This window comes from Oncorhynchus gorbuscha, linkage group LG13 (assembly GCF_021184085.1).
Source record: "Oncorhynchus gorbuscha isolate QuinsamMale2020 ecotype Even-year linkage group LG13, OgorEven_v1.0, whole genome shotgun sequence".
NCBI lineage: Eukaryota > Metazoa > Chordata > Actinopteri > Salmoniformes > Salmonidae > Oncorhynchus > Oncorhynchus gorbuscha.
The window spans coordinates 48,324,518-48,349,326 of NC_060185.1; the positions used below are offsets into that span (position 1 = coordinate 48,324,518).

At 43.6% G+C, this 24,809-nt stretch overlaps 2 protein-coding genes across 5 annotated transcripts in view; both read left to right on the forward strand.

The window, feature by feature from the left end:
• Positions 1-1,038: 1,038 nt before the first annotated feature.
• Positions 1,039-13,577, forward strand: LOC123993046 (transmembrane protease serine 13-like). Of its 2 annotated transcripts, none has more exons than XM_046294795.1 (13): positions 1,039-1,173; positions 4,629-4,803; positions 5,576-5,689; positions 6,010-6,186; positions 6,357-6,483; positions 7,330-7,425; positions 7,868-7,911; positions 8,038-8,200; positions 8,893-9,071; positions 9,302-9,400; positions 9,860-10,002; positions 10,649-10,804; positions 12,324-13,577. In XM_046294795.1, the coding sequence occupies exons 1-13, from the start codon at positions 1,156-1,158 to the stop codon at positions 12,336-12,338; spliced, it is 1,506 nt and encodes a 501-aa protein (XP_046150751.1). In that variant the 5' UTR covers positions 1,039-1,155; the 3' UTR covers positions 12,339-13,577. The 2 variants fall into 2 exon arrangements, with proteins under 2 accessions (XP_046150751.1, XP_046150750.1); XM_046294794.1 differs by lacking the exon at positions 1,039-1,173 and adding an exon at positions 2,539-2,678.
• A 1,052-nt stretch (positions 13,578-14,629) lies between these two features.
• The window catches only part of LOC123993047 (FXYD domain-containing ion transport regulator 6-like), a 29,661-nt gene continuing 19,481 nt past the window's right edge, over positions 14,630-24,809 (forward strand). For all 3 annotated transcript variants that reach the window (XM_046294796.1, XM_046294798.1, XM_046294797.1), the window contains exon 1: positions 14,630-16,224. The gene's annotated coding sequence lies outside the window, so the exon portion shown is untranslated. The remainder of the gene's footprint in view (positions 16,225-24,809) is intronic.

Genomic DNA, 24,809 nt, shown 5'->3' on the forward strand with positions numbered 1-24,809 from the left:
CAGGTACGTGTCTGTGTGTGTGTGTGTGTGTGTGTGTGTGTGTGTGTGTGTGTGTGTGTGTGTGTGTGTGTGTGTGTGTGTGTGTGTGTGTGTGTGTGTGTGTGTGTGTGTGTGTGTGTGTGTGTGTGTGTGTGTGTGTGTGTGTGTGTGTGTGTGTGTGTGTGTGTGTGTGTGTGTGTGTGTCTGTGTGTGCGTGTGTGTGTGTGTGTGTGTGTGTGTGTGTGTGTGTGTGTGTGTGTGTGTGTGTGTGTGTGTGTGTGTGATTACGGATGCTTGTCTGCATGCATGTGCTTTCTCTAGTAGAAGGAATGCAGTCTAGGCTCCTTTTTGTACACCGTGACATCACAAACTAAATATTTTCTACCTTTACCCAAGGATGCACACAAACACAGTTACACAAGGTGGGGGACGACGACACACACCTCACATATTAAACACATTCTTCCCATAAGGAAGCTCTTGTTTTTATGACAAAGCACTTTCTATAAATACTGTGGGCTCTCAAAGGCATATTGAGTAATCGAAAGTTGAGTATCGAAAGTTCGTCAACCGTGTTGACACGGCGCCATTCTATTTGTTTCCCTAAGGACGGTTAATTTCACTAACATTTATTTGAGTTTGATAGTTATTTAAACTCAATATGTCAATATTAACTGCAATGTATTTGGAACGACTCTACATCGCACTAGTGATGTACCTGTCGACAGACTTTTTCAACCGGAGGTCCTGAGAAAAAGATCTGCCACATAAATAAAAATGTGTCTGTCTGAGAGGACGCCATTTTGGTCCCTGGCTCTGATTGCCCAGCTGGTGTCACCTGAGCCGGAATGGAGCAGGCCACACGGTGTGAATCAATCTTTGTCTCTCCTTGGCTACCTTGAAACCGGTCTGGCGGGTGGGAAAGTAACACACTGGGACACACCAATTCCAGTGAAGAGGAGATGAGAGAGGGAGGGGTTGGATGGGGGGGGGGGGGGGCAGTCCCAACTGTGTGGCCTGGGTGGAGGGTTTCAGGGACAGACAGCAAGAGGAAAGAAGGAGTGTCAAATGTGGCGTCAGCTCTGATCACTGTTCTGGGACTGTTTGAGTGGCCCTGTGAAAAGCCTCTCCTACCAGGTCTCACCTCCACTCTCCTCACTGCTCCCCCAGCGTCCGATGGCAAAGCATGACCCTGTAAGTTCTTCCTTTATCCTCTCCTCCTTGTTCTCTGCTTCTCTATCTGTTTCCCCTGGGCTGACTTCTGTCACCAGCTTCCAAAGCAAGACACTTGTCTTTCTCACACACTGACCATGCTGTACTCGTGCTCTCACTTTCCCTCTGTCGGGGTGGGTCATTTGACGAGAAGTACTTTTTGCCACGTCATGGACAGATTGCAGGATATGTGAACCCGTTTGTGTTGATATGTTTACCAGGAGACTGAGGCACAGGGTCAAGCTGGTGTGTAGCTGGAACCCCGTATGATCTCATTGCGGTGGCCTCTGTCTCCGGTCTCTATACTGTGTTGCTTCGCATGGTGTGTTGAAATAATGTTGAATACTCCCATGCGGAAAATATTGTGTTGAAAAGTCGGGGTTCTTCATCGAAATGGATAGTGGTTTTATGTCTCAAACAAGTCTAATTCACCCAGTTTGTGGTACCAAAATACGGGGACATATTGTGAAATAAGGCTTTTGGTGGAAATGAGGCCAATGGGGCCACTCTACCCTGCTACTGTTGTGTTCCGTCTGTGACAGAGAGGATTTATCTGTCCCGATTAATGAATCAACAATCAATGTGGGCTACCTACACATCTACTATTGAGCTCAAAGGTACTCTTTGGAATTGAAGTTCAAAGTTACAGTATTTTAACAACTCCATTGTTCATAAGTACGGTCTTCCCTTTGAAATGTAACTCAAACCTGGAACAATGTCTATTGACCTTACGTCGATTCAGTTGGGAATTCAGGCAAGCCGGCTCTTCCACCAACTGAATATCCACTTGGGGCAGCATTCTGGTTCGCTTGTGTTGGAGTCTGGTGCCTATGGTCATGAAACTGGAGCTGTTTACCAAAGAAAAGGTTGAGGTGATAAACTGGTATTATTACTGACTGAGCCCTGGAGTCTTCTCTCTGTCACCGAGGCAACAGTAAGTCCCGTCTTTGTTTTTGTTTTGTGCTCTTCATCCTCAACCAGACAAGACACTTCCATATGATCCACGTCTGCTGTAGACCTATAGGATCGAATGATCCTTGTGATCATTCACTACAGCCTAGGCCCTCTGAAATCAAAACTCCACCTAAGAATCTTGCAATGTTGTGTAAATCTCCACCAATCCACAGCACATCCACTGTAGGTGTAGAGCAGAGCACACTGCTCATCTGTTGTGGTGTTCAACTTGAAATGGGGAAATAGCCTTATTCATGTGACCATGTAAGAACTGAGGGTATGGAAATCTACTGGGTGAGAAAGGGGAGTGCAGGAAGAACATGTTATTGTTGCGGTCTCAGGTGTCCGGAGGGGAGAAGGGCCACAGTCGGGTTGCAGTCAACAGATAAGGCAGGACAGCCGTGATTTGGGGAGGAGTGAGGAATTTGGGCCCAGGTCAGATGAAGTGAGAGAACAGGAATCACTAAAGTCCTGTCTAGCAACAGAGATTGGCTGTCCAGATGTGCGAGGAAGAGACTCAGTATGGGACGAAGGTATAAACATGTCTTTGTCTTCGCAGCTGTTTGACCCGGTGGGTGAATACACTTGGTTTGAGCTTTATCTAGTTGTCCGGTTAGTTTTTATTCTGTTTATTTAGAACCTAACGGTGTGAATCAGTGTGGGGTGTAATTTGTGTGTCTGCCTGCATGTTGTACAGGAAGCAGATTCTTTCCATGTCGGTCATTGCAACATAAACATTGCTATGTGCAGATCAACCAAAGTCCCAACATCAGAACCAGTTCGGGAAGTTAAAAGCAATGTCATCCCTACAAGGAAACATGACTGGAATTCACCCCCCCCCCCCCCCCCTCCTGAATAAACACACAGTGTAAAGTGAAAAGGTGTCCGTTTAGCGGCAAGGAAAAGAGAGACAGAACTCAAAGGCAATATTGAACCCTGGCTGTCTGTCCAGCCCCAGGGTGGGGGCACACTATCAGACTGACTGAACTGCACCTGTGTTTGAAGTGGGTCACAAATCACCTACGTGTGTGATACAACCTGGCAGCAGCCAGCCAGGGATAGGGACAGGGACAGGGGGTCGACCACAACTTCCTTTTGGAATTTGCTGTTCTGTTGTCACCATGGCACCCACCTTTCTTCTCCGTGGCAACAATAGAGACTCCTGGGAGGGGGGGGGGGGGGGGGCAGACAATGTGAGCTTGTCCTTGGCAACGTTGATTAGCTCTATTGTCTGAGATGCTTGATAGCGCTATGGGGAGCAGCTGAATATAAAGCAGAAATGAGAGCACGATAAAGAGTGGAGGAAATGAATAAGGGGCCAATTGGGAAGCTCGGCACATTATTGCCTAGAGACATGGCACCTTCCATTGTGCTCGAGTTGGTTATTCAGGTGTTGGGATCTCAAACTTGCTCCATGAGGATGATATGATTATGGCCGACAATGAGTGATATCTAACCTGTAGATACTAGAATGTGGTTGTTGTTCACCCGCCATCAACCATCTGTCAGCCCTGTTCACAATCAGCATGTGTCCTCTAGGCAGCACCCCATATCCTGTTTATGGATGAATCGGGGTTCCTGCATGGAAGTTGTTTTACTGGGGATTATTAATGGCTCAATGCAGCCGTAAAAAAAAATATTCTCAATATCAAATCATTTCTGGCAAACAAATCAGTGCCTTTCTGTAATAGTTTTCCATTAAATTAGTAAAAAAGAAACAAAAATAGCTTTTTTAGCAAAAAAACTTTATCAAAAAATCATTTTTGCTAAGATTGTCTAGGAGTGAACTGAGTGGAGAGGAGAAAACTGAAAACTAGCTGTTATTGGCAGAACGGTTTTGAACTCTGTTATTGGTCTGTTAAATGTCCAATCTACATTTTTATTTATTTACATTTCTGGCTAATAATTAAGTACCTTACTGTGATTGTTCTCAATTAAAATGATTAAAGACAAAACAGATAGCTTTTTAGCAAAGAGCAATTTCTCATGCAATAATTTTCCTAAGCTGTTATTGGTAGAGAGTTTTGTTAACCCTCTTTCTTATTGGTCTATTAACTAATTTACCACCTAGTGATGTCACCAGGCAGCCCAAAACTCCACCCCAACAAAACAATGACATTTCAGACTCTCTTTTCCAACAGCTCTTACAATTAAAAGGACATTATCATATTTTGTACAATTTCAAAGTAATATTATGTAAAACACAGGAAAATTACAGTTTTTGACTGTGCTGGGCCATAAACCGACGCCGCCTAGCGACGTCATTTTGATGGTCCTGTGTAGATTGTATTATCAACCAGCAACTATCAGGAAATAAAACTGATCACATTGTATTTTTTTTACACTTACAGTGTTAAATATACACAATATGATACCAAACACTGGGACTTTAAGTTCCCACGTGGGCTTTTGATCTGAAGACTTTTTTTTTGAATGACCGACTGCTTAACCTTTTGCCTTTTCCTCTGCGTTCTCCCCTGCAGAACGAGCTCCCTCCTCCATACTACTCTGTTGAGGTGCACACCCTTCCGCCCCTCCAGTCCTATGAAGAGGCAGTCTATGGAGTGGGTCCAAGGCCCACTCCTCCCAACCAGCTATACTACATCCCCCAGCACCCCCCACCAGTGGCTGCGCAACACATCTGCCAGCCCAGTATATGTGAGTCGTACTCTCTATCTAGTGCCTGACTATCCCAGTTCTGTCCCTGACTATCCCAGTTCTGCCCCAGTCTAGTTCCCTCCATTCCTTATTTGCTTTCAGGGGACGACAAACCACCAGTGAAAGCGGTGTAAAATGTTACAAGTTTCAACAGAAGTGGTAGCAATACAAAAAACATCCTTGAGAAAGAAATAGGATTTTAACTCCCGAGTTACGTGTTCTGCATTATGTGGTGTCTATACACTGAGTGCACAGAACATTAGGAGCACCTGCTCTGTCCGTGACGTAGACTGACCAGGTGAAAGCTGTGACATCTGATTGATTTCACTCGTTAAATCCACTTCAAATCAGTGTAGCTGAAGGGGAGGAGTCCGGTTAAAGAATGATTTTTAAGCATTGAGACAATTGAGACATAGATTGTGTATGTGTGCCATTCGGAGGGTGAATGGGCAAGACAGTAGGTGCCAGGCACACTGGGTTAAGTGTGTAAAGAAACTGCAATCCTGCTGGATTTTTTTTCCACATTCAACAGTTTCCCGTGCGTTTCAAGAATGGTCCACCACCCAAAGGACATCCAGCCAACCTGACATAACTATGGGAAGCATCGTAGTCAACATTGGCCAGTATCTCTGTGTAACGCTTTCGACACCATGTTGACCCAATGTTGAAGGCAAACGGGAGTGCGACTCAATATTAGGAAGGTGTTCTTTATTTTGTTTGCACACTGGGGAAGATACATCTGTTTTGACCTGTATGTTGTGTGTTGTTCCAGCTCTTCCCGACAACAAGAGGAAACACAAATGCTGCCAGCATAGTGCCAAGTGCTTTGGTGGCTCAGGAGGCATCGTTCTGCTGCTCCTCCTGGCCATTGCCATCTGGCTCGGAGGTAAGGCCAGGGCTGTCGTCATATTTACTCCCGTTGTTGTTACTCGTGTATATTTGTGCCTGTTTACTCATTCATTTGGAAGCTACTCTCTGATTCAGGAGGGGTTAAATGCGGGAGACACATTTCAGTTGAATGCAATTCAGTTGTGCAACTGACTAGGTATCCCCCTCCCCCTTCCCTTTCCTTTCTGTATTTGTACAGACATTGACAGTCTTCCTCTGCTACCACTTCCTCCGTCTCTCCTCTTCACCCCAACATTCCCCACCCTTACCTGTTCTCCGTGCTCCCATCTCCCTCCCTCCCTCCCTCCCTGTGTGTAGTGCATTACGGTACCAGGTTGGCAACTACGGCTGCCACCCTCGACCACCATGACAGTGAGGATGAGGGGCACCCTGAGAAGCAGTTGAGCGTGCCCGCTCACGACACCTGCTCCAACTCCACCGTCCAATGTGACGCTCTGCGGGACTGCCAACTGGGCACGGACGAGTCCAGCTGTGGTAAGCACACTCTCACACGCACAACACAACAGACAGACATACATGCGGGCTTGCAGGTAGGTGTACAGAGATGAAAGCCAGGTGGACAGGTGCACTCGCGGTATGACAAGCAGAGAAACATAGCCCTTTTCGTATCTTGTTATTCTATCCCCTCCTCTCCCTCTCTCCAGTGAGGTTTGGGGCGGACGGTGCTCTACAGGTCAGAACGTCTCAGGATGGTCGTTTTCTCCCAGTGTGTTACCAGGGATGGGACCAGAGCTACGCCAACAGAACCTGTGCCCAACTGGGCTTCAGAAAGTAAAATCACCTTATTTCACAACAGCCATTTCATAAGCTACCTTTAGAGGGCAATCACTTTCTCTCACAACAGCCACTTCATAAGCTACCTTTAGAGAGCAATCACTTTCTCTCACAACAGCCACTTCATAAGCTACCTTTAGAGAGCAATCACTTTCTCTCACAACAGCCACTTCATAAGCTACCTTTAGAGAGCAATCACTTTCTCTCACAACAGCCATTTCATAAGCTACCTTTAGAGAGCAATCACTTTCTCTCACAACAGCCATTTCATAAGCTACCTTTAGAGGGCAATCACTTTCTCTCACAACAGCCATTTCATAAGCTACCTTTAGAGAGCAATCACTTTCTCTCACAACAGCCATTTCATAAGCTACCTTTAGAGAGCAATCACTTTCTCTCACAACAGCCATTTCATAAGCTACCTTTAGAGGGCAATCACTTTCTCTCACAACAGCCATTTCATAAGCTACCTTTAGAGAGCAATCACTTTCTCTCACAACAGCCATTTCATAAGCTACCTTTAGAGAGCAATCACTTTCTCTCACAACAGCCATTTCATAAGCTACCTTTAGAGCAATCACTTTCTCTCACAACAGCCTTTTTTTGTATACGCTACCTCTCGAAGCAACTACTTCCTCTCAGACATTTTCTCGGTGACGTCTAATTTCACTGCTGCCATTTTCAGTATTTACTCTCAGATTCAATCTCTGCGCTCCTCTCTCTTTCTGGGGTTGGTGTGCCTGTGGCAAATTGACTTTCTGGGAATGCTTCATGGGAGGGGAATTGATTCTCGTATTGCTTTGGCAGACAGAATCCAAATGTGTTTGTGTGTCGACCGTGCAGGTCCTTTGCAACCAAGGCAGTGAAGTCCCAGCAGTCAATTGGTCTAACACTGAACAACAGATCATCTTTACCCATCCAGGGCCAGGTCAATGTCAGGTGAGAGAACCCCTCTACAAACCTTAGCACATATGTATTGTCTCATTGTAGTCCCAGTAATGTTGAGGGAGTGGTGGCGGCAGGGTAGCCTAGTGGTTAGAGCGTTGGACTAGTAACCAGAAGTTACTGGTCTACAAGTTCAAATCCCCGAGCTGACAAGGTGCAAATCTGTCATTCTGCCCCTGAACAGGCAGTTAACCCACTAGGCAGTCATTGAAAATAAGAATTTGTTCTTAACTGACTTACCTAGTTAAATAAAGGTTTAAAAAAAATGGTGTTAAGTCATACACTGTCATGACTGGTCGGGATGTAATGTTACATCGTTATTGCTGCATTATAAGCAGCAATAAGGCTGTTTCAAATCAACTGTAACCATGCTGCACAAATTCCAGTGTGGTTTAATGTTAGGTCCTGACATGGTTGTGCTTGTGTTGCTGTGTAGCTCGTCCTGCCCAGACCAGAATACTGTCTCTCTGAAGTGTATTGGTAAGGAACTCATGAACTCATCTGTTCATATTTCACCAGGCAGGTCTATATCAACCTTCTATTTGAAATCTGACTTCTAGTTATAATTAGATACAAACATTTGATCACTTATTCCCCTTTTCCAAGATTGTGGACGTCAACAGTTGTCCTCCCGGATCATAGGGGGCAGTGTTGCCAAGCTGGGCCAATGGCCCTGGCAACTCTCTCTCCACTTTGGTGGATCACACATCTGTGGAGGGATCCTGGTGTCCCCTGACTTTGCGGTGACAGCTGCCCACTGCTTTCCCAGGTCAGTGACTAGAGGACAACAATGCTAATTTCCAAACAGATCCCTTGGTTCTAATTCTAGACACGCTATGTAGATCCTTGGTAATAGCTCTAGCTTACCCACTCTGCTGCGGAGTGAAATCCCACTTGTTTTGAACTCGCTGAGAATGCCAATTGACTAACGGCAAGCTGGCTGCTCCGACCATAAACTGAAAGTACAGCTATATTGCTCGTAAACCGTGTTAAAGGCCAAAAATGCTGTTGTCTAAGCAATTTCCTTAGTCAGAGTTTAGCATGTCCGAAAATACCCGGAGTACTCAGATGATGCTAGGGATTCTGACTTTTAATGGCTAGTTAGAGGACAATCCAAATGGACCCCCCCCCCCCCTCAGAAGCTTGTATTTCCATGTTTCTGACAGGGTCATAAACGTGCCATTTGCCTCAGGAGAATGTCAGTCCTTTCACTTACACTTATCCATATAAGTAACAGACTAGTAGTAAATCTGTGCAGAAACTTGCTCAGCATGACTCAAGAATAAGCAGCATGACAACCCCTCATCACCTCAACAACCCTCACCATGACAACCAATCTCAACTCAATTATACACCTTATTACCATAATAATAACATAATCTGTGTCATGAGCTACAGCCTTGGTTTGAGAAGTAAATGAATATATATTTTATTGTATTTTTCCCCCCGTGCCCATTGAAGGTCGTTCCACCCGGTTCTTGATGCCAGTAGGTGGCGTTTGTACGGAGGAGTGGTGTCACAAGACCAGCTTCCTCCTCCCTACCTCGTCAAGAAGATCATCGTGAATGAGAACTACAACAATGTAACCAACGACCAGGACATCGCCATACTGAAGCTGGCTTTACCAGTGGACTTCACTAGTGAGTCCGGCTCTATTCCTTCTATATCAGAGAAACGCTAGGGAAACGCTAGCATCAATGTTGGTACAGCACTGTAACAATGTTTGCCCCTTTCAGCTCTAAATGTCTGGGATGCATGGTGTGTGTGCGTACGTGTGTGTCATTTTTTCTAACTGTGTGTTACCTATGTGTCTGAAGTCAGAATGTCCACTCTGTTTATCTAACTTAACTTTGTGGTTTTTTTTATTCAGATGCAGTTCAGCCTGCCTGTTTGCCAGCCTTTGACCAGACATTCCCCCATGGAACCAAATGCTGGACCTCGGGATTCGGAACAACAGATGAGGGGGCAGGTAGGAAGACAGACAAGGGAGTGAGAAATGGACTATACTAAATTAAATCATGCTTATCTAGAGTGAAACAACAGAAACAGACTGGGACCAGAATTCGAACCGGGTTTTTTCTCACACACCGGCCCATTTCTATCCTCGAGGCCCCCACACCAGCCCTTTTTTAAAATCATTTTGCACAAGAAACAACAATTTAGACAGGCCCTCGGGCTGGTTCATTTTTAACCCAATCTGGCATTTCCCAGAATTGCCATATGGCCTGTCTGTCTCTGTGATATAAAGAGAGTGATGTGGAGAAAGGAGGCTACACCGGCGTCATGCATCCAATCTCAATGTCTTTTCATTGCAGAAAACACATGCTATATTCAGTAGAGCTACAGTTCGCATAGTGCAACTAGCCATAGTGTCGCTAGCTGAAGTGTGTTTGGAGAATGACCGGGTACTGTATGTGTCCCTTCACAGCAAAACCCTCCAAAGACCTGATGGAGGTGGCCGTTGACATCATCGACGTACGTGTGTGTAACAGCTCCAAGGTATACTCCGGCAGTGTGTCCAACAACATGCTGTGTGCCGGAGATCTCAACGGGGGCAGGGACTCCTGTCAGGTACATGTCCACATATTGTAGTTGAATTCTTCTATTTACAGGGCTTGGGACTCATTTTAGAAACATTGCGTACGTACAAAATACGGTTAGAAATGAGGCCCCTGGGGTGCTCTAGAGGTTTAAGCCGCTGCCTCGGGAGCACATGTACAGTGTGCCGCTGTCAGCATGGGTTCCATTTTGACCGACGACTCTTTCAGCACTATTTCTCCGACCTTTCACCTCTTATCTCTCCCTATTCCATTAACATACAAAACAAATATGCTTCTTTTTGTTTTCTTTACAGAGCCACAGATGCAGAGTTTGTCAAACTAACCTCCGTAAGGACACCAGATGTTCCATGACAGCAACATTCTAAATTCTTCCCAGAGTCTAACTAACTGTCTTAGAACGTTTGGTGCCAACATTACTCGTTAAAATTTGGAATTTCGTTAATCCACAGCTGTCTTCTCCTGCTACTCACCAACTCTTGTCCTCATCTTAGACACCTTTGGGCTGAGGAAATCATCTCTCCCTCTACTCAAATTCCCTTCTACCTCATCTGCTATCCACGACATGAAAACATACAGGATATTGTAGCAGGTGCTTTCCACACCTTGGCCCCTCACTTCAACGGTTCATTCATCCATTATCTCCTCTTCTCTCACAGGGAGACAGTGGTGGTCCTCTGGTGTGCCAAGCCAGTGACAACCTTTGGCAGCTGGTGGGCGTGACCAGCTGGGGCACCGGCTGTGGGCAGAGTAACAGGCCGGGAGTCTACACCAAGGTGTCCAGCCTACTGCCCTGGATCTACAGCAAGATGCAGGTGAGATGAAGAGAAACTACCTGGATTGCCTGTGTTCCATCAAACCACACCATGCAATACACAGCTCACCTTCCATTCACTTACACTACTTGACCAAAAGTATGTGGACATCTGCTTGTCGAACACCTCATTCCAAAGTCATGGGCATTAATATGGAGTTTGTCCCTCCTCTTCTGCTATAAGAGCCTCCACTCTTCTGTGAAGGCTTTCTAATAGATGTTAGAACATTGCTTCGGGGACTTGCTTCCATTCAGTCACAAGCGTTAGTGAGGTCAGGCACTAATGTTGGGCGATTAGGCCTGGCTCGCAGTCGGCATTCCAATTCATCCCAAAGGTGTTTGATGGGCTAGAGGTCAGGGCTCTGTGGAGGCCAGTCAAGTTCTTCCACACCAATCTCAACAAACCATTTCTGCATGGACCTCGCATTGTTCACGCTAGCATTGTCATGCTGAAACAGGAAAGGGCATTCCCCAAACTGTTGCCACAAAGTTGGAAGCACAGAATAGCCCGGGAACAGTGGGTTAACTTCCTTGCTCAGGGACAAAATTACAGATTTCTACCTTGTCAGCTCAGGGATTCGATCCAGCGACCTTTTGTTTACTGGTCCAACACTTCTACCCACCAGGCTACCTGCTGCTCCAACTAAGGGACCTAGCTCGAACGATGAAAAACAGTCCCAGACCATTTTGGTGAAGCATAATTCATCACTCCATAGAATGCGTTCCCACTGCTCCGGAGTCCAATGGCGGCGAGCTTAACACCACTCCAGCCGACGCTTGGGATTGCGCATGGTGATCTTAGTCTTGTGTGCGCCTGCTCGGCCATGGAAACCCATTTCATGAGGTAGGTCCTTCTGTAGCTCAGTTGGTAGAGCATGGCGCTTGTAACGCCAGGGTAGTGGGTTCGATCCCCGGGACCACCCATACGTAGAATGTATGCACACATGACTGTAAGTCGCTTTGGATAAAAGCGTCTGCTAAATGGCATATATATATAATGGCATATATATACATATATATATATACATATATATATATATATATATCATGATGCTCCTGACGAATAGTTATTGTGCTGACGTTGCTTCCAGATGCAGTTTGGAACTATAGTGAGTGTTGCAACCGAGGACAGGCGATTTTTATGCGCCAAAACGCTTCAGAACACACCGGTCCCGTTCTGTGAGCTTGTGTGGCCTACCACTTCGCGGCTGAGTCTTTGTTGCTCCGAGAGGTTTCCACTTCACAGTAACAGCACTTACAGTTGACTGGGGCATCTATAGCAGTTTAGAAATATGACGAACTGACTTGTTGGAAGGGTGGCATCCTATGACGGTACAACGTTGAACGTCACTGAGCTCTTCAGTAAGGCCATTCTACTGCCAATGTTTGTCTATGGCTGTGTGCTCGATTTATATACACCCGGCAGAAACAGGTGTGGCTGAAATAGCCGAATCCACTCATTTGAAGGGGTGTCCACATACTATACGTTTGTATGTTAACTCTCATTGTTCCCTCTGCAGCTGGAAAGTCCGTGATGCCACTTCCTTTCCAGTGACCTCGCCGCATCCTGTCCCTAAAGACCGCTGGCGGCCTTCTTTGTCCTTCCTCTCTGAACACCACACCATGAAGTCTTCTCAGAATGATACTAGATTGACAGATCAAGATGGATAGATCGATGGGTCGACAGATGAAAAGATGGCCGCTAGCTAAGGGAGTAGCAGGAAAGGCATACTGCACTTTACTGTACCTTCTAAAATCACAAAATGCATTGTGGTTACTGTAGTTATGCCCAATGGCTGCAACACTATGTAAAATATGTGAATGTAGGCCAATCCATTCTGGGCTCTGATTCCAGTGTTGTGTTTGAATGATTTGAAATCCCATCTGTTTTTCTAATCTTACGGTAAGGATATTTACCTGAGATGGCTGGCCTTTCTCTTTTCTAAGTCTATGCAAACCTCATATCCACTCACACCTCCCATCTCTCCTATGTTTAATTTTTTTATTATCTAATATTTTGGGGGGAAGACTGCATGCTTATTTCTGTTTCATCTATAAGGAATGTAGAGTGCTTTGTGATTCATCTCCAGAAATGATTTAGTGTTAGTTATGTGAAACTCATAGGAAAGAAAGGAGTATAACTACTGCAAGGGACTGTACATTGTTTATAATGGAGGGATACCTGGAGAAAACCAGACCTCTCAGGAAAGCAAAATGGATGGCCCTCCCTTTAGTAAAAATACATGTTTACCCGACCCTCCCTGAACGCATGAAAAAAGACAAGTGACCCTCCCCTATACCCAAAATAATAATGAATGACTGGAGACAAGAGGAGACTTTATTTAATACCACAACAGAGCATGGCAACGAATGAGCGCATGCTGCAGCCCGGAGACGTTTTCATTTCTATACAGGCTATTGTTAAAAAAAAAAAAGAATAGTCTAAGTTTGAAACAGTGCCAAAGTTGTCTATCAACTGTAAAAACAACAGAACCAGATACAACTGAAGTATCTGATCAGCAATGAATTCAAGAGAAGTACATTTGTTGTTTAACACAGCAGCCGCATATCATCAGGTATGGCCTATAAACACTTGTAACGCGGTATTGTTGTTACAGAATAGATTTGTGTTGACTCTGGCATAGAAATCTAAACTCAGCAAAACAAATATACGTCCTCTCACTGTTAACTGCGTTGATTTTCAGCAAATTTAACACGTGTAAATATTTGTATGAACATAACAAGATTCAACAACAGTCATAAACTGAACAAGTACCACAGACATGTGACTAACAGAAATGGAATAATGTGTCCCTGAACAAAGGGGGGTCAAAATCAAAAGTAACAGTCAGTCAGTATCTGGGTTGGCCACCAGCTACATTAAGTACTGCAGTGCATCTCCTCCTCATGGAAAGCCAAATTACCCTCTCAAACCCCCTCAATTCGAGCCCTGGTTTCAACTTAACACACCACGATCTTCACTGACACTGGGATATTTATTAAGGAGTGCATGGTGACTGAAGGATTTGGCTGACAAAATCCAAATATATTCATAGTAGACTATAATTTTTGTCTGCAAACCGGTAGGCCTACCTCTTGTTCTTTGAATAGGAGGAAATAGGCGCCAACACAAAGCTACATTGTTGTTAGTAGCCTTAAAGTCCAATTCAAATGAAGACTGTTGAAATGAATTAGGACTTCGCGAAGCCTTTGACTCAACTCCTGAAGTGCCACCATACACAGCACAGTCATTGGTTAGGCAGAACAAAAGGGTTCAGATCCAGCTAGGTCACTGGTGATAGAAGTCAGTATTCGACATTCATCCATGTCTGAGGATGTTGGGAGATGACATGGAAACCGGACACTAGGGGCAACAGTAAGCGGTGTCTAGTGTTCAACCTTCCCAAGTTCTCTCACGTCACCCCGCTCCTCCACTCTCTCCACTGGCTTCCAGTTGAAGCTCGCATCCGCTACAAGACCATGGTGCTTGCCTACGGAGCTGTGAGGGGAACGGCACCTCAGTACCTCCAGGCTCTGATCAGGCCCTACACCCAAATAAGGGCACTGCGTTCATCCACCTCTGGCCTGCTCGCCTCCCTACCACTGAGGAAGTACAGTTCCCGCTCAGCCCAGTCAAAACTGTTCGCTGCTCTGGCTCCCCAATGGTGGAACAAACTCCCTCACGACGCCAGGACAGCGGAGTCAATCACCACCTTCCGGAGACACCTGAAACCCCACCTCTTTAAGGAATACCTAGGATAGGATAAAGTAATCCTTCGCATCCCCCCTCCCCCCCCTTAAAATATTTAGATGCACTATTGTAAAGTGGCTGTTCCACTGGATGTCATAAGGTGAATGCACCAATTTGTAAGTCGCTCTGGATAAGAGCGTCTGCTAAATGACTTAAATGTAAATGTAAATGTTAACTTCAAGTAGGTAAGCATCTGCCTCTAGTGTCAAAGGTTGCATGTTCTAATCCAGCGATTAAAAGTTGTTTTTGAGATTTTTGTTTTAAGCCTATTCCAAACCTTAACCCTTACTTTAACCATTCAGGAGTTAATGCCCAACTTTAAGATTTTGGAATAAATGCCTATATTTGACCAATAACCTTAAAAATGTGGAGTTAGAGCCTAAACGTAACCTTAATCACTTTGAAATGTAACGTTTGGAACAACTTCACAATGTGACGTTTGAGAAGCATGGATTAACATCTAATAGCTGATGTGAAACTGTGAGACCTTGTTGTTCCATCAGTAAGAGCAGGGGCAGGCTGGGGCTCATGGTTGGAAAGTCCAGTCCATTGCCACGTGTAATGCAGTGTAGCTTAGTTCTATATACACCATCCCAAGAGTGCAAAAACTCAGGAAGTACATTTTCTTAGAAATATAACTTTGTCCTGTGCTTCTCCGAGCATGCTCTTTGTCTGGCCTATAGTATAGGCTATGGATCATTTTATTGAGACCACACTAGGCGCACTTGATATTGCCCAGCAGAGAATCAGGGATGGGGGGCATCATCGGACACTCATCGAGATACTATAAGCAGCAACTAATTCTCAAACCCTGAGCAATACCACATTTATTGTATTACAAATCACATGACCCTCCTCCGGACTAAATACAACAAATACTAAACCCTCCCCCTGACTTAAATTGAATAAACATGACCCTCCCTCATTGTCCTCTATGGAACAATTGTGTACATTTAGACTGCTCCCTAATGTAAATCTCTGTCTGTCTTATCAAACCCTGAGCAATATGATATTTAATCAATTACAAATTACACAACCCTCCCCTTGACTAAAAATAAATAAATACTAAACCCTCCCCCTGAGTGAAATTTAAAAAGCATGACCCTCCCCCCATTTTCTTCCAGGTACCAATTGTGTACATTTCCACTGCTTCCTAATGTAAATCTCTCTCTCCAGTCTCTAAATATTGATGGTTTAACACCGAATACACGGTATACTACATCTAAAACACAATCAGTGTACATTTGTAACCGGTTGGGTACACCATTCACCGACGGGGAGACGCGCGCAACACTACGGGTAGATGGCTAGATGCTCACGAACATCATTAGTGGTCGTGTGTGTGAGGCAGAGAGAGTGACAGACAGAAAGACAGACAGACAGACAGACAGACATCAAGTGATAGACATCAAGAGACAATTTGGAATCAATAAAAAACAAAAGAAACATTGAGATTCATCAACAAAGACTTTGGAAAACTACGTTCATGTTTTGCATTCTAAGAGCGCGACTCGACCAAGAACCCTTCGTGGACTGCAATTGAACAGTGAGAAGGCACAGATTATACACATTGGAACAATAATAACGCTTTGCGAGAAGAAGCTGATCATTGTCGTTGATTGGATTGTGGTCAGTCAATTTGTATCTTAAAGTCAAGATAATAGAAACAGGTAAGAAGATAAATTGGGCATGTTTCTTTTTCGATATAATTCTAAAGGGGCGTGTGCGTTCTTATATCTACAGTGTGTTATTGTCTGCCTCGTTGGAGCTACATTTTTGGAATGTGGTTTCTGGTCAAAACGAGTGCTAGGGGGAAAATGCATTGTTTCTTAGATGTGAGTTTTACTGTGAGTAGGGTGTATTTGCTAATCAATAATATAGGCAACATTCCATTTCCTGAAATATTGATGTGAATCATTTATTAAGAAAACGCAAACTTCTATGCATATAACTTCTATGCATATATTAGGCCTATGCATGCCTAATATAAATTGCTTGATGGATATAAAAAATATATATATTCACTCATTTTATTTCGCAACAATGTCTATACGAGCATCATATTTTTTTCAAATAGGCCTCAACTATGTGGTGTCGAGAGTTGTTTATGGATTCCATCTATTTTAGTGCCATGAGGGTGTGTCCTTTTCAGTGGCAGTGTATGATGTTAGATTAGCCAAATCGCCTCGTGCAGTGCTGCATAGCAGACACAACACATTCAACAGTTTGTATAATTAGTCCTAGGCTAAATAGATCTAAAATGGTATGTAGAAGGAATTATTTGAAGCGCTTTATATACTCCCGTCTTCCACAATACTGGCAAGACTGGTGGTAATGCCACAGGTTAGGATCAGAGGAAGTGGCAGACTCGCGGAGCTCGCGCCAGACAGTGTCTATGATGAGCTAGATTTTCTCGGCTATGCACATTCTAAAACATATTCATGCACAGTTATGCAAACTAAGGCTATGTCGTAATTTAGGTAACACCAGAGACATACTAGGCAATATTATAATTTACCAACCAATACAATTATTTTGGAGTTATTGTCCATCCGTGTCTCCATTTGGCCAGTGACAGACAGCGGTCGGGTGCGCGAAAAAAAGCTTATCTGCAAATGATGGATGTGGTACAGAAAGTAGGCTGCAATTATACAACGGAGGCACTTGTGTTAATCTGGCTGTCATGAGCTGTTGGGTCATTCCACCAAATGAGTACCTTTTGGGTAGTGTAACATAGTATACATTTCCCCCCCACCTTATTGTAACGTTAACGTTCGATTTAATAAAAATGTTTCAGCATCTCAAGAAGTTAAATTGAAAAATGACTATAGTAAGTGCCTTTTAAGTGCTAACAGGATTGACCATAACAGGGTAAAGGGGTTGATGATTTCATTTTAAAATAAGCCACAAATCCCCTTGTCACAGGGGGAATGGAAGCGTGTTGTGTGCAACAGGGAGGGGCAGTTGAATGCAAGCACAAAAACGTTCATTTTAGCCGTTCTTTCTGGGTAATAGGGTTAATTTGTTATGATCGACCCGCATACTTTACCACAAAACACCAGAAAATGGCTAAAAGGACTAGAACCAGATCACCTGCTTTAACCCTATGATTTGACTATTAGATGTTCACTGTTTATTTATTTGTTAAATATTTTAAAAAGGGGATAGTTTCACCATATTAAAATGAGAGTTCAGTTCACGTAGCAGGTTAGATCTTAAAATAAAGGACGAACATTTCATGAGATCACTAATCACATTAAGTAAATTATAATCTTCAGAAATGACTTTGTCAAAGCAACAAAATAACTAGGGCTTTACAATGATGGGGAAGACTTGGAGAAATGTTAGAGTTAAGTGGGTTAAAATCTCCCTAGAAGTCAGAAGGTGCACCAAGGAACATATTTATAGAATCTTCCGTGTGGTCTGTATTAATTAAAGCGCACTTAATATAATATATTTTTCAAATTAAATATCGGGGCACAATTTATACTGAAAATATGAAACGGCACTCTTTTAGTTGAACGACCCTGTTGTATAAAGGTTTATGTTCAGCGTGAACACGCATGAATGAACATTTCTTGACGCTACCATTTCCAGCCCACCTCCCTCCCCTCAGCACACATTCCTCACCGACAGTATTTGGTACTTCTAATAGGAGTCACCTGATGGAAACAGTTGCCATAGCAATACCCCGGCACCGTGACAGGAGGCACGTCCAATGTCTTGTTGTCATGGAGATGTACCATCACCATCAAAGATGTTAAGGCATGAGTCTTGCTCCAGAAAGGACCTTGATGACCTGTATTTTGTCTTAATTCATGATTTGCTTGTTCTGTTTGAGCAAGTTGTAATAAAGTGATAGATGACACACACACACACACACACACACACACACACACACACACACACACACACACACACACACACACACACACACACACACACACACACACACACACACACACACACACACACACACACACACACACACACACACACACATCTGAGAACTAATCAGAGGCAGTTCCATTGTGAAGAGCTACAGGTAACTGCCAAAATAAAGGAAACACTTGAGCAAATGAGGGTTCTGGCAGCTCTGTTATGGTGTGGGGTGCTTTTTCCTGGCATGATTTAGGTCCTCTCAACCCCTTAGAAGCACAAGGCAAACATCAATAAACACACAGCCATTTTGGGTTACCACTTTCAACCTATGGTGAAACATTTCTATCCTGATGGGGGGGGGGTCTCTTCCAGGATGATTTGTAGAATCTATACCAAGGCGCATTGAAGCTGTTCTAGGGGGCCATGGTAGCCCACCACCCTATTTAGGCACTTTATGATGGTGTTTCCTTTATTTCCTCAGTTACATGTATCTTTCATCAGCAGAGAGGCACTCTAAAATCATATTGTCAGTAATAGTGGGGTTTGTCACAGGTAATAGCTGCTGTTTTTGTTCTCAGAGTCAGCGAGACAGCGTGATGGGGTAAATAGATTCTCATTCTGCACTCTCCAAATGCCAATCAACACCTGACCTACCTCCTAAACACCTAGATATGGTAGCTTTTACATGAGCTGGAGGTTAGTGTCAAATTGACACAGAAATATCCATAATGGGTAAGATCAAGAGAGAAAACAAGCTCCACCGATCAGATCCCAACACTCCCAGATATCATTTCACATAACCATATCTACACACAGAAAATGTTTTGGTCCTTGTGTAGAATCCTTTTGAGTCCCAGATAGAACCCTTAACCCATGTAACCCTAAATAGTTCTCCCTGGAACCAAAAAGGGTTCTATCTGTGACCAGAAAGGGTTCTCCTATAGGGATAGCTGTATAACCCTTTTTGGGTGTTGGTTTGATCATGGCCTAGACACTCGCAAACAAAGGTGGGAGTGTTCAGGTGTGAAAAAGATTCACACTCACACAGAGAAGGAAAAACCAACGGGTCACAACTCACAACAACATTTCCACTATGATGTTTATTTCTGTCTTCCCCCATATGCTTAATTCATAATTCATGTCTTGGGCTTGAGTCATAGCTCCGTCCCTGGGTTTGTTGCTTCGACAGAGGGTACCACTGCTTCTACCTCATTTTCTGCCTGCCCTTCCCCTTCTCCCTCAGACAAAGGGAAGTGCTGGCAGCACCATGGGACGGAAACACGACACCGACAAACAACGGGGTGACAAACGTGGTTTAAGGAGAGGCATAGAGGCCAGTGCAGCGGGTGGCACTTCTCATTTCTAGCGAGGGAGGTGAACTTGAGGATCTGTGTCACTAGCACTGGCCTGGCTAGCAGTGCCACTCCCCAACAGCAGCTTTCCCACGGGATTCGGAGAGATACAGCCAACTTGGCAACCTCTGATCTGAGAGGTTGAACTGGTTGCGTTGCACTTTTCCACTGCGTGGAATTTCAGACTATTGACATTATGTTTTTCTTGACCCCACTGGTCCTGGTTGTTAGACGGTAGACAGCCGGTCCATCCTCACTGTCAGTTAGGGCTAGGCGATCTATGGAATTAATTCATGTTTTAGCGCAATTCCAAATGCCTGTATCGCAAGAATTACGTAATTAAAAATACATATATGTATGAGTTTTTAAGTCCGCTTGTTCTCATGTTGTCTTTTTGGTCTTATCTCCTTTTCTCCTTCTGTGTTGTGTGCACCTTCCCATGTACACTAAGCCCCTCCCCTTGCTACTCACACCAACGAAGATGAGAGATTACTTCTTCCTCTCTGACGAGTAGTTTCAACTCGTTATTTGCATTTGAAGTTTGGTCCAACAGAACCAGTTATATGGACACCAAAACACACTGAGCCAATATTTTACTGTAATATAGGGGAAGATAAAAAGGGTCTCATTAGAAAGGTTATGTCTCAACTCCTCAAATTGCGTGCAGAGCAGACTACTGAAATAGGAGTATCAATGAACATTGATTCTGGTAAATGTAGCCTAACATGTTGACCACACTGCTCGCGTTACATGCACAGAGCATTGCAAAATACATTTACACATGTTAGTCAACTAGCGTCTGCGTAGCCAGGCACTAAAATAGAACTTGGTTCTATTTGTGATGCTTAGCGCGCTGCAAGTCCTGCCTCTCCCATCTGCTCATTGGTTTTACCAATGTGGGTGATTGAAACTGAGGTCCACACTCCAGTCCAGTTGGTGGTGGTAATGCACCTTAGAGTTGTTTTCCAACCACCATATCAAGTCCAAAGAAGAAGACTGAAGGAGGAGAGATTACTAGATTACTCAATTTACCTTTTTATCTGTGGATTAATTGTCGGAGTAGAGGACCTTGTGCATTTCAGGTAAAATATCAACCCAATGTTTATATCGCAGGACAAATTACCTAGCAAGAGCCTGCTAGATGGTTAAAATATCATAAATGTCTAATGCTTTTCGACCTGTCCCCAAATTAATATAGTTGCTTTATATTTCGTTTTGTGTGTACTGATCGCATCTCATGTGGATGGACAAAATCAACATGCGCATGCTGAGGCACGTGTGCGCCCGGTCTAGTCAGCATGTAAGTATAATTTCAAAAAGCCCTGAATTCATTAGATTTTTGCTGACTCTTTTAAATGCAGTGTATTTGACCTTGAATTGCGAAACAATGCTAATTTAGAGAAAACATTTTTTTTAAAGAGATATACAGTTGAAGTTGGAAGTTTACATACACTAAATTGACTGTGCCTTTAAACAGCTTGGAATATTCCAGAAAATTATGTCATGGCTTTAGAAGCTTCTGATAGGCTAATTGACATCATTTGAGTCAATTGGAGGTGTACCTGTGGATGTATTTCAATGCCTACCTTCAAACTCCGTGCCTCTTTGCTTGACATCATGGGACATTTTTTTTTAAATCAGCCAAGCAAAAATTGGAGACCTCCACAAGTCTGGTTCATCCTTGGGAGCAATTTCCAAATGCCTGAAGGTACCACGTTCATCTGTACAAACAATAGTACACAAATATAAACAACACGGGACCACACAGCCGTCATACCACTCAGGAAGGAGACGTGTTCGGTCTCCTGGAGATGAACGTACTTGTGTGAAAAGTGCAAATCAATCCCAGAACAACACTAAAGGATCTTGTGAAGATGCTGGAGGAAACAGGTACAAAAGTATCTATATCCACAGTAAAACAAGTCGATATAACCTGAAAGGCCGCTCAGCAAGGAAGAAGCCACTGCTTCAAAAACACCATAAAAAAGGCAGACTACGGTTTGCAAATGCACATGGGGACAAAGATAGTACTTTTTGGAGAAATGTCCTCTGGTCTGATGAAACAAAAATAGAACTGTTTGGCCATAATGACCATTGTTATGTTTGGAGGAAAAAGGGGGAGGCTGGCAAGCCGAAGAACACCATCCCAACCGTGAAGCACGGGGGTGGTAGCATCATGTTGTGGGGGTGCTTTGCTGCGGGAGGGACTGGTGCACTTCACAAAATAGATGGCATCATGAGGAGGAAAATTATGAGGATATATTGAAGCAACATATCAGACATCAGTCGGGAAGTTAAAGCTTGGTCGCAAATGGGTGTTCCAAATGGACAATGACCCCAAGCATACTTCCAAAGTTGTGGCAAAATGGCTTAAGGACAACAAAGTCAAGGTATTGGAGTAGCCATCACAAAGCCCTGACCTCAATCCCATAGAAATGTTTGGGCAAAAAGGAAAAGGCGTGTGCGAGCAAGGAGGCCTACAAACCTGACTCAATTACACCAACTCTATCTGGAGGAATTGGCCAAAATTCACGCAACTTATTGTGGGAAGCTTGTGGAAGGCTACCTGAAACGTTTGACCCAAGTTAAACAATTTCAAGGCAATGCTACCAAATGCTAATTGAGTGTATGAAAACTTCTGACCCACTGGGAACGTGATGAAAAAAAATAAAAGCTGAAATAAATCATTCTCTCTACTATTATTCTGACATTTCACATTCATGAAATAAAGTGGTGATCCTAACTGACCTAAGACAGTGCATTTTTACTAGGATTAAATGTCAGGAATTGTGAAAAACTGAGTTTAAATGTATTCGGCTAAGTTGTATGTAAACTTCCGACTTCAACTGTAGAATGTGAATCGGCCATACAAAATTGAGATGATTTTTCGGCCTTATCGCAGAGCCCTACTGTCAGTATAAAGATACTACTCTGAGGTAAACACTACGGAATGGACCTCGTGGGTTGTAATTTGCTATCATGCCCCAGCCTCCTCCCTCGCCCAATTCGCTGTCATCCTTTTCCTATCCCTCCTTTTCAGCTTGTTAAATGGAAAACGTTAAATCTTGTACTGTACTCCTCTTTCCTGTGTTTTTTTTAATGTCTAATATACAATGCATTCGGGAAAGTATTCAGATCCCTTGACATTTTCCACATTTTGATACATTACAGCCTTACTCTAAAATGGATAAAATAACAAAATCCTCAATCTACACACAATTCCCCACAATGACAAAGCTAAAAAAAAAAAAAATTTTTTTAAAGTTTTGGCAAATCTAAAAAATAATACTTATTTACATAAGTATTCCGACCCTTTTCTTTGAGACTCGAAATTGAGCTCAAGTTTCCATTGATCATCCTTGAGTTGTTTCTACAACTTGATTGGAGTCTACCTGTGGTTAATTCAATTGATTGGACAGTTTGCAGTGCATCTCATAGCAATAACCAAGCCATGTGTCTAGGCACAGATCTGGGGAAGGGTACCAAAAAAGTTCTGCAGCATTGAAGGTCCCCAAGAGCACAGTGGCCTCCATTATTCTTAAATGGAAGAAGTTTGGAGCCACCAAGACTCTTCCTAGAGCTGGCCGCCCGGCCAAACTGAGCAATCAGGGGAGAAGGTCCTTGGTCAGGGATGTGACCAATAACCTGATGGTCACTCTGACAGAGCTCCAGAGTTCCTCTGTGGAGATGGGAGAACCTTCCAGAAGTGTAATCATCTCTGCAGCACTCCACCAATCAGGCCTTTATGATAGAGTGGCCAGACTGAAGCCACTCCCCATTTAGGTGGGACGCTAGCGCCCCGTCTCGACAACATCCGTTGAAATTGCAGAGCGCGAAATTCAAAATACAAAAATCGTAATATTAAACATTCATGAAAATACAAGTGTCATACATAATTTAAAAGCTTAACTTCTTGTTAATCCAGACTTTACGGCGAAAGCATACCATGTGATTATCTGAGGACAGCGTCCCGCAAAACAAAAGCATTAAAAACATTTTCCAAACCAGCAGAGGCGTCACAAAAGTCAGAAATAGCGCTAAAATAAATCACTTACCTTTGAAGATCTTCCTCTGTTTGCAATCCCAAGGGTCCCAGCTACACAACAAATGGTTGTATTGTTCGATAAAGTCCTTCTTTATATCCCAAAAAAGTCAGTTTAGTTGGCGCGTTGGATTCAGTAATCCACCCATTCCACTCGTTCAACATGCATACAAAGGAATCCCAAAAGTTACCAATAAACTTCGTCCCAACAAGTCAAACAACGTTTCTAATCAATCCTCAGGTACGCTAATATGTAAATAAACTATACAATTTAAGACGGAATCTAGTGTGAATGTAGTGTGCTCCCTCATTCACTCGCGCCACAAGACGACAGTCCAAAATTAGAGCCACCTTGAAAAACTACTACTAACCCATTTTTCAAAAAACAAGCTTGAAACCCTTTCTAAAGACTGTTGACATCTAGTGGAAGCCATAGGAACTGCAATCTGGGAGGATTTCCTTTGAATATCCCATAGATGAGCATTTCAATGGGTTGTGACCTCAACAAACAAAAAAATTCCATATGGATTCTCCTCTGATTTTTGGCTGCCATATCAGTTCTCTTATACTGACCGACATTATTTTAACAGTTTTATAAATGTCAGAGTGTTTTCCATCCAATACGCTACCAATGTTTTCCATCCAATGCTACCGATATATGCATATCCTAGCTTCTGGGCCTGAGCAACAGGCAGTTTACTTTCGGCACATCAGTCATCTGCACTTCTGAATACTGCCCCCTAGCCTTAAGAAGGCTAAAGACGCTCAGACGGGCTGACAGCTGGCAATGTAGAAAGAAGTCGCACTAGGTTTCTTCTCCGACAACTTTTGTAAATAATCCTCAATTTTGCCTAAATTCATACTTTTCATAACCTCAAAAGCCTACTTTTAATTACCCGGTAATAGGGTGTACCTAAGTTAGCATTAGCAAACCAGTCACATGGTTTGGAAAATTGACAGAAAAAGCTACACATTCCAA

Coding starts and splice junctions, on each gene's coding strand:
- LOC123993046 (XM_046294794.1), top strand. CDS start 2,646: ATGTGCGAGGAAGAGACTCAGTATGGGACGAAG. Junction 4,804..5,575: donor CATCTGCCAGCCCAGTATAT/GTGAGTCGTACT, acceptor GTGTTGTTCCAG/CTCTTCCCGACAACAAGAGG. Junction 10,003..10,648: donor GGGGCAGGGACTCCTGTCAG/GTACATGTCCAC, acceptor CTTCTCTCACAG/GGAGACAGTGGTGGTCCTCT.